The 8,817-nt window shown below is 40.2% G+C and overlaps 1 protein-coding gene across 1 annotated transcript in view; it reads left to right on the plus strand.

The window, feature by feature from the left end:
* LOC107703288 (diacylglycerol kinase zeta-like) overlaps positions 1-8,817 on the plus strand; it is a 96,170-nt gene that overhangs the window by 45,462 nt on the left and 41,891 nt on the right. The window contains 9 exon segments of the mRNA XM_016505863.1: positions 778-1,660; positions 2,355-2,463; positions 2,581-2,676; positions 3,105-3,182; positions 3,265-3,336; positions 5,157-5,213; positions 6,761-6,829; positions 6,953-7,024; positions 7,109-7,225. Of these exon segments, the coding sequence (XP_016361349.1) occupies positions 837-1,660; positions 2,355-2,463; positions 2,581-2,676; positions 3,105-3,182; positions 3,265-3,336; positions 5,157-5,213; positions 6,761-6,829; positions 6,953-7,024; positions 7,109-7,225 (1,494 nt within the window). The 5' untranslated portion in view covers positions 778-836.

Raw genomic sequence — 8,817 nt, forward strand, 5'->3', positions numbered from 1 at the left:
TCAGTTTTATATACCTATTTAAACTTTGTGTAGCCTAAGTAATTTGTTATTTTATTAGGCATATATGGTGTATTTGTATTAGTTTTGTTAACAAAAGTTCTGAGTTTGACGTTGAATTTGAATTGAATCAACGCCGAATTGCCGCTAATTTGAAAGTGAAAGTAAAACACGCACGGCACTTTTACAAGCCATTTGAAAGCGAAGAAAAGAGGGAAACTCAAATGAACTAACCCCCCCCCACACCCATTTTTGGGTGAACTGTCCCTTTAATTGCACTGTCAAGAAGTGTCTCTGTGGAATCCGAGAGAGTGGAGATTGGAGAGTGAGAGTGGAGATGACTTCTATAAATATCGCCGTCAGATAACATTACCTGAGCGCAGTCAGGTATATCATGACCACATTATACTCCTGAATCAATTGTGATCGTATGTCATCCAGCTACGTAGCATTGCTGATTAAAGGAGGTTTCATTTGCTTGGTTACGATTCAGACCGATACTTGGATGCAGAGGATTTAGATGCTTAGGGCCTGTGATTTTCTTCAGCTTCATCTGAGCTGCTAAACAAGTCACACAGGTGTGGAGAATAGAGTTGATTGGCATTGAATAGCACTGAATAGAGCTGATTGGAGTGATTCGTGGTGGTCTAATATCATTTTTATTTCACAAAATGTCAAAGGAACAGCACTGCATTTGTGGAGACAGTCAGGCCAGATTTTTTCATGTATGTTGTAGGCTGTGTATTGTGTGTGCTGACCGACTCGCTCTTGCGCCCACAGTGTCCTCTGGGGAAGACATCAGTCGTGGCGTATAGCATCTTCTCTTATCACTGAGTCCAATGGATACATTGTTTGGCCTACGTTTCAGACGGAAAGCCTGTGAGCCAAGTGGACCCAGGCTCTCCAGCGTGTCACTTCCAGCGAGTAAAGCACGCCGGCGCTCCAGCGTGGGCCTGCCGTCAGCAGGCCTGGCTCAGAGACGCAGGTCTAGCACTCAGCTCCAAACCAGCAACGTGCAGGCGGGGGTCTTACACCGCAGAAGAGGACACTTCACCAGGAGGAGGTCGAGCGGTGCAACAGCCTGCCTGACCCCACGGTTCGCTATACGACGAAGACAGGCTGCCAAACACCATAGCATTCACGCCCAGCTCCTTGGACCATCACTGCTCTTGGCTAGCGTGGTGCAAATGAGTGAAGATCATGAAACTGAGAATAAGAGTGCAGAAGAATACTCCTCTCTCTCTGATAGTGACTGTAGCCAGGAGGAGCACAAGCAAGCAGGGATGGACTTAGAGTTGGAGTCTGATAAGTGTATGACGTGGTTGGCTCAGGGTTTGATGCCAGGAGAAAGTATTCAGCCCCGTCCCCTCATCCGTGCCCCACGTTGCCTGAGGCGAAACTCCTCACACCTACTTCCTGCTGAAGCCATTTACCGGAGCACAGGCTCTTATGGGCTGTATGGCCGTTACCGTAGGACCAGTCAGGCACAGGGCCTGTCTAATGTAGGTGGATTGTGGGCAGGGAGGCGAAATTCTCTTGCAGGTCCAGGATCAGTTGCACTGTACAGGACGAGCTCCCCTTGCTTGCCAGATCTCAGTCTTTCACACACACGGCAGGGAATTTACTACAACCCACAGATTGACACATGGAGTGCATTCCTCTCGTATGTAGAGCCCTAACTACAGCTGTATGTCTTAGTATGTGTGTGCTTGTAATGTTTTCACCGAAAGCTATTTGGACTTTGCGGTCACATTTTAATGCCGTATGTGAGAGTATATATGTCCCTTTTCAAACTTTGGGAGAAAGATTTTTTGTATTTGTTTTTTTTTTTCCCTCAGCACTACATAATTTCAACTCCAAAGTAAATAACCTTAATACTAGCCTTACTGTAAATCAAGCACTCCAACAGTAATTCCAATATAGGTGATTATGGAACTTTGTCTCTTGTATTCTTGTATTCTCTTTGATATTTTGATGTTTACACTAGTGAACTTTTCCTTTAGCTGTATGTGCAAGAAATATGATTGGTGGAGCAGTGGGATTATTTTATGAGTGTCAGTTTGGCAGCTAAACACAAAGTTTCAATGTTTCTGTTTCTCTTTTCTTTTTATTCTCTCCTTTCATTTTTTCAAATTGATCTCACTTCTCCCGAGGTGTTTTTTGTGTTTTTTTTATTCTTTTAATGGTTTACATGTGACGCACACTGTTAAAACAACAGTAATTTGAATGTTTTGTTTTGTTTGAAACTTTTACTGTCCTTCTTTGTGTATGTGTACATCCGGGCTATACATTGAGTTTCTGTTTATCATTTTTGCTTGATGTTTTATGGGACCTGTCTATTTTGTGTTTGTCTGTAGGAAGGCCATTGCCAAGTCCGGTCTCCAGCACCTGTCATGCCAGCCCAGTGCTGCAGTGTTGGCTAAGGGGGAAACCGACAGAGAAATACGCAGCACAGTGGACTGGAGTGTGAGTAACACAAACCCAAATAATCTAGACTTCAGATCTCTATTCATTGTACTCTTGATAGAGCTACAGTTTCTTTCTCTGGTTTCACATTTAATTTGATGCATTGTATTTGAGCAGGAATCAGCTCTGTACGGAGAGCACATCTGGTTTGAGACGAATGTCTCCGGGGACTTCTGTTACGTCGGAGAACAGCACTGTTACGCCAAGTCCCTGGTGAGTGTGTGTTCTATAGGAATGCCAGCATAAGTCCCTCTTTACTAAAGAGAGATAACAGAGTGAGTAAACAGAGGAGAGTAAATAGCGGGACGAAAGTGAGAAATTCCAGATTAGAGAGAATACAGGATGGTATAATATACTGGAGAATCTAGAATATATGATGGAGGATATAGAAATAGATGGATGGTAAAGGGGGAAATAAGAGAGAATCTCTCAATTGCACATTTCTCTTTTTCGCTCATATTTTCTCTCTTAGCGTAATGCTGCCCCCTGGTGGCTATCTTACAAAATGCATTGCATAATTTCAATTTTCAAATTATGGGCACTAAATCATTATGATTTAGTTCTTGATTGTTAATTTTGCGTCAAGTGAAGATCACCTCAGTCAGAGCAAATCTAATGTCCCTTTTTCCTGTTTTTCACAGCAAAAGTCTGTTGCTCGGAAAAAATGTGCCGCTTGCAAGATCGTAGTTCACTCCATCTGCATTGAACAGCTGGAAAAGGTGAGTGTCGTTACCAGTGGCAGGTAGAGGTAGAGACATGATCTGACACTGCATCACAGACCATACGTGTTCCTCCCTTCAGTTATTGGACTGGAATGCTCTGCCCCAAGGGGAGGGGCTTGATGAGGTGCCTCTCAAAGACCCATCATTCAGAGTGAGAAACCCTCTAGCTTTTTATCAGACTCAACTGGGGATAATGGATCATTCACACATCTGATCTTAGTAAAGAGTGGTGACTGTCTGGCCTGATAAACCTAGAACAGCCAAATAACAGAGTCCCGTTAACATCTGGTGCCACTTTAGCTCTCAGTTCATCCAGCCTGTGAAGGGGGCATCCAAAACTCTTTTTGATAACTTGATTGATTTGAAGTTAAGTTTGGTTTTAACCATATAATGCAGAAAGGTTTTCTTGCCAGACACACTCTTTTTCTTATTAGCACCTTAATCACTATCAATGCGATTGGGCAAGTCAGTGTCGGGTTGTTGGTGGAGTTTTATTTTACTCATGAGGCACAGATACTGTGTGCTCAGTATTGAATTGGGCTGGTGTCTTCAACAGTTTGTGCCTGGTATGTGGGGCTGATTGTGGTGAAATGATGCTTGATCAGGGATGATTTTAATCATACTTCTCACTAATCAGTCTAATAAACTCAGAGAAGATGTAGAGGCAAATGGTGCATTTGGTTTTTGTTCTATTCTCATATACTCTTTATAAAATTCCAAAATGTATTTTTCCCCCTGTAGAAGTATTAAGCTCAGTTAGGAATCTCCAAATCTGAGCATGTTTTCTGGAAAACAATCTAGCAGTTTGTGGTTTTGATGAGCTACTGATTGTTTCATTGTTGGGGTTTAAAGGTGCCATAGAATGGAAAACTGTATTTACCTTGGCCTAGTTGAATAATAACAGTTCTGTACATGGAAATTACATACCGTAAGCCTCAAACACCATTGTTTCCTCCTTCTTATGTAAATCTTGTGCATGCAAAAGACCACTGAAAAATAGGCGAATCAGAACATAACACCGACTGTGACGTTACAGTCAGGATCACTAATAGTTATGCCCCCAACATTTGCATATACCCGCCCATGTTCTATGCCAGCCGCCAGCCGAACCTGCACAGCCGAATCATCAGAAGTTCTGCAGGTATTGTGAAGAAACAAGCGAGGACAACAGCGAAAATGGCAGATCATGGAAATTAATGTTATGTTCCAGGCTGTGCAGGGGATGTGATGTGCAGGGATGGGTTGGTGTCTATATTCAGAAAGGCACGGAAAACAAATAACACACGTTCTAATAAAATACCGCTAGCCACTAAAGGGACATGGTTAGCTGCTTGCTAGCGGTAGCCTGTTACATTACAGTACGTACGATTTCACTTACCACATAAACAGAGTAAGGAGAGATGACTGAGGATGATGGCGAATGATTTACAGATCCTGAGCACCACTGACAAGCATCTGATCTTGTAAAATGTGTGGTAAGTACTGCCGCTGTAGTTTACACAGCACGTGATCAACGATCATGCATTCGAACGCAGTTTCAATGCCCTGCATATTAATATGCGGCTCCCTGATGCCCGCATTTTATATACAGTATAATTACCCAACGATATAACTGCGAGAGACAGTATTAAAATATATATTTTCCCTGTGTTTCCTTCCTGCTGTGTGAGCTACTGAAATGAGCCGCACTGTGAAACAGCCAATCAGAGCAGAGCTCAACATTATTATTCATGACCCTTCCAAATAATGTAAAAACAGACCATTTCATTCTAGGGACATATCCTAGGGTTGTAAATGGACATGTAGAACCGTTTCTGGAGATTTTTTGCCCTTACCTAAGCCACATACCTTATATGTAGATATCAGAGAACAATTAACATTTTTGTATCAATGCATTCTATGGCACCATTAAATTAGGGTAAATACTAAATAGTATTGTAGAAAATAAGATTTTTTAAAATTTTCTTTCAGATAAACTTCAGATGTAAACCATCTTTCAGGGAGTCAGGTTCACGGAACATCCGGGAAGTGAGTTTCTTCTTTTCTTTATTTTCTAAATATCTCTTCCATTCTGCCTGTTTTCCGATTCTGTCAAACTTATTGCTGCAAAACCTTCATAGCTTGATATAAATAGCCAACAGCAGTGTGCTTAAAGTCATTTTATTTTTATTATTTATAAATTAAATTTTTAAGATAAGTACTTCGTTTTCTTCATTGTTATTTGTAAGTTTAAGATTTGTAAGTAGTTCTATGCAGCTGTCTGAGTGACCCCAGACTGTTTTACACACACTTCAGGGGCAGGTGCTGTTTGCTGTTTAAATCTTTCTTTACCCTTTTTACTCTGTTTTCCTTTTTATGCGTCCCCTATGTCACTCTCACTGCTGTAATCCGTCCCTCGTCTCCTCATCCTTTTCTCTCCATTGCACTTCTGCTCCTATGTGTGCCTTGTCTCTTCCTGTCTCCCATCTTGCCTTGGTGGGTTAGCATACCTGGCGACGCAGAGCTTTCAGAGGTCGCCGTGCTTTGGAGCAAATGAGAGGTGCTGCATGTCCCTCATCTCCTCATCCTTTTCTCTCCATTGCACTTCTGCTCCTATGTGTGCCTTGTCTCTTCCTGTCTTCCATCTTGCCTTGGTGGGTTAGCATACCTGGCGACGCAGAGCTTTCAGAGGTCGCCGTGCTTTGGAGCAAATGAGAGGTGCTGCAGCTAAATGTAATGCGCACACCTCTATCACAGAGGTATCACACACACATTCACACAGCTGTGATGACACCTTTACTTGGCTAAATGAGGGCTCGTACATTTCTGTTGTTTTTAAATAAATCTAATTACAATTACTACAAACTAACTAGTTAGTTTGGATTAGAATTGTTTTGTGTTCACAATAAATAGATAATGATTCACAAATAAATTTAGTGAAATTTACTCAATTTAAACAAATTCACAACTAAACACAATGACGTACAAATTTGTAATTAATTATTTAATTAATTAAACCAGCTTTGTATTGTTACAATGTCATTAGTATATGTAAATGAACATTGTGTGAAAGTTTCAAATCTATTTGTACTGTTGTCTGAAGTAATGCAATCACGTGGAGAAATTGAAAGGGGGCATTATAGTTATTATAGTTATATTATAGTGAACTCTATTTTCTATAGTCGCGTTGCGTCACGTTGTGCCACTCACGTCTGGTACATTGTGTAAGCCCAAACTATAACCCTTAACCCTAAAAGACAAAAAAAAAATCTGAAACATTTTTTCGTTTGGGTATGTCTAAGGGAGTTTGTACCAAAGTATTTAAGTATACATTTTCCCACACTCATACAGGCATTTCATCATGGCATTCAACTCAGTTTACAGGCATTTGGAATGCATCTCCAGAGGTCTTCTGTTCTCCTGATTTCTGTTCTGCTGTCTGCTCCTGTTCATACCATATCCCAAACCTCAGATTTGATCTTAATACCCCACAGCATAACCCCACAACATTACTGGTTTGATGTGGCATTTTAAGCACAGATTGTCATAATCTATGGATGGCACAGCTAAATGAGATCTTGTGTTTTTTATGGCAGCCAGCAATAGTGCGACACCACTGGGTCCATCGGAGAAGACAAGAGGGCAAATGCAAACAGTGTGGAAAGGTGGGTAGAATGGATCACAGCAAGAGTGTGTATTTGAGAAATTACATGTATTACATGTACATTTCAAAAAAGGCTAATGAATGAATTCTAAAGCTTATAACAGAATCTGATCTCCACCTACAGGGGTTTCAGCAGAAATTTGCCTTTCACAGTAAAGAGATTGTAGCTATTAGCTGCTCCTGGTGCAAACAAGCAGTAAGTCTCTCAAGCTGTTTGCATTAGTGTGTTTTCATATAGAGTATGTAAATGTGTGTAACTTTCCTCTCTTTCTGTCTGCAGTATCATAATAAGGTGACATGCTTTATGCTGCAGCAGATAGAAGAACCGTGTTCATTAGGAGCACATGCCGCCGTTATAGTACCTCCTACCTGGATCATACGGGTTCGCCGACCTCAGGTATGCACACTCTGTTAGGGTTGTTGGGCAGTTTTATGGGAAACATCCACAAATTGGATTAGATAATGAATTGAATTTGGTGGCTGTGTAAATTATTAAGCAGTGCTATCAGCATCTCTATGGCTAAATTAAATGTAAAACGCTAAATATAAACACCTTCAGTAAGGCATTCTGGCTACAATGCTCTGAGCAGCATTTCTACAAACAGATCTAAATCTTCAAATCGTGGTGTAGTATTGCTCTGTAGTATGTTCTGCTCTGTTTTACTATGTTCTGAAATGTTTTTGTCTTCTTGAATTGTTTAAAAACTCCAACATACAAAATGTATGAGACAGCATTCTTTGTTCAGCACTCAATTAGAATAAGTAAAAAGTTTAAAGAAAAAAATGGCAGTTGTGTTCTGTGTTTTCCATGAATTTTAAACGCTCAGAAACTGTATAGAACCAGAGAGCATTTTTATGCTGAAATGTAAATCTTTTCATCCACAGGTACTGTAGTTTTCCATTGTGTTTCTAATGATTCTCCTGGTGCAAACAAGCAGTAAGTCTCTCAAGCTGTTTGCATTAGTGTGTTTTCATATCATAGAGTATGTAAATGTGTGTAACTTTCCTCTCTTTCTGTCTGCAGTATCATAATAAGGTGACATGCTTTATGCTGCAGCAGATAGAAGAACCGTGTTCATTAGGAGCACATGCCGCCGTTATAGTACCTCCTACCTGGATCATACGGGTTCGCCGACCTCAGGTATGCACACTCTGTTAGGGTTGTTGGGCAGTTTTATGGGAAACATCCACAAATTGGATTAGATAATGAATTGAATTTGGTGGCTGTGTAAATTATTAAGCAGTGCTATCAGCATCTCTATGGCTAAATTAAATGTAAAACGCTAAATATAAACACCTTCAGTAAGGCATTCTGGCTACAATGCTCTGAGCAGCATTTCTACAAACAGATCTAAATCTTCAAATCGTGGTGTAGTATTGCTCTGTAGTATGTTCTGCTCTGTTTTACTATGTTCTGAAATGTTTTTGTCTTCACTGAATTGTTTAAAAACTCCAACACACAAAATGTCTGATACAGCATAGGGCTGGGCAATATGACGATATTATCGTATATCAATGAGGTCTCGTAAGTATCGCGATGTCGATGTCAACAGTCAGGTAACAGACGATTATCGACATTATCGGGGAAAAAAATGACAAATGATAAACCTAAGTAAGTTGCAAAAAATATTTTACATAGCCCCATAGTCACCATACAGGTCTTTTTGCATGCAAGAATGAAATAATTTAGTAGGACAAAGAATATTATTTTAGTAACTTATTAATTTTAAGTTAAATTGTTCTTTGTTGATATAATGTCTGCTAGAATGTTAAAAAATGTTTAGTGTTAAATGTTTTTAAATTGTTGTGTAATTGATTTTTTTTCTTTGAAAAACAAGACAAAACAGTAAAAAGCACATTTAGGCTATTTAATTTATGCAATTGTGAAAAAAAATGGCAAAATAGGCCTACATGGGGGAAAAATGTGAAAAACCATGTTCGGTATTCGGCCTTTGGCCCAGTGTTTCATTTTGTTCGGCTTCGGCCTAG

This window comes from Sinocyclocheilus anshuiensis, unplaced genomic scaffold, assembly GCF_001515605.1.
Source record: "Sinocyclocheilus anshuiensis isolate Anshui unplaced genomic scaffold, SAMN03320099.WGS_v1.1 scaffold947, whole genome shotgun sequence".
Classification (NCBI taxonomy): domain Eukaryota; kingdom Metazoa; phylum Chordata; class Actinopteri; order Cypriniformes; family Cyprinidae; genus Sinocyclocheilus; species Sinocyclocheilus anshuiensis.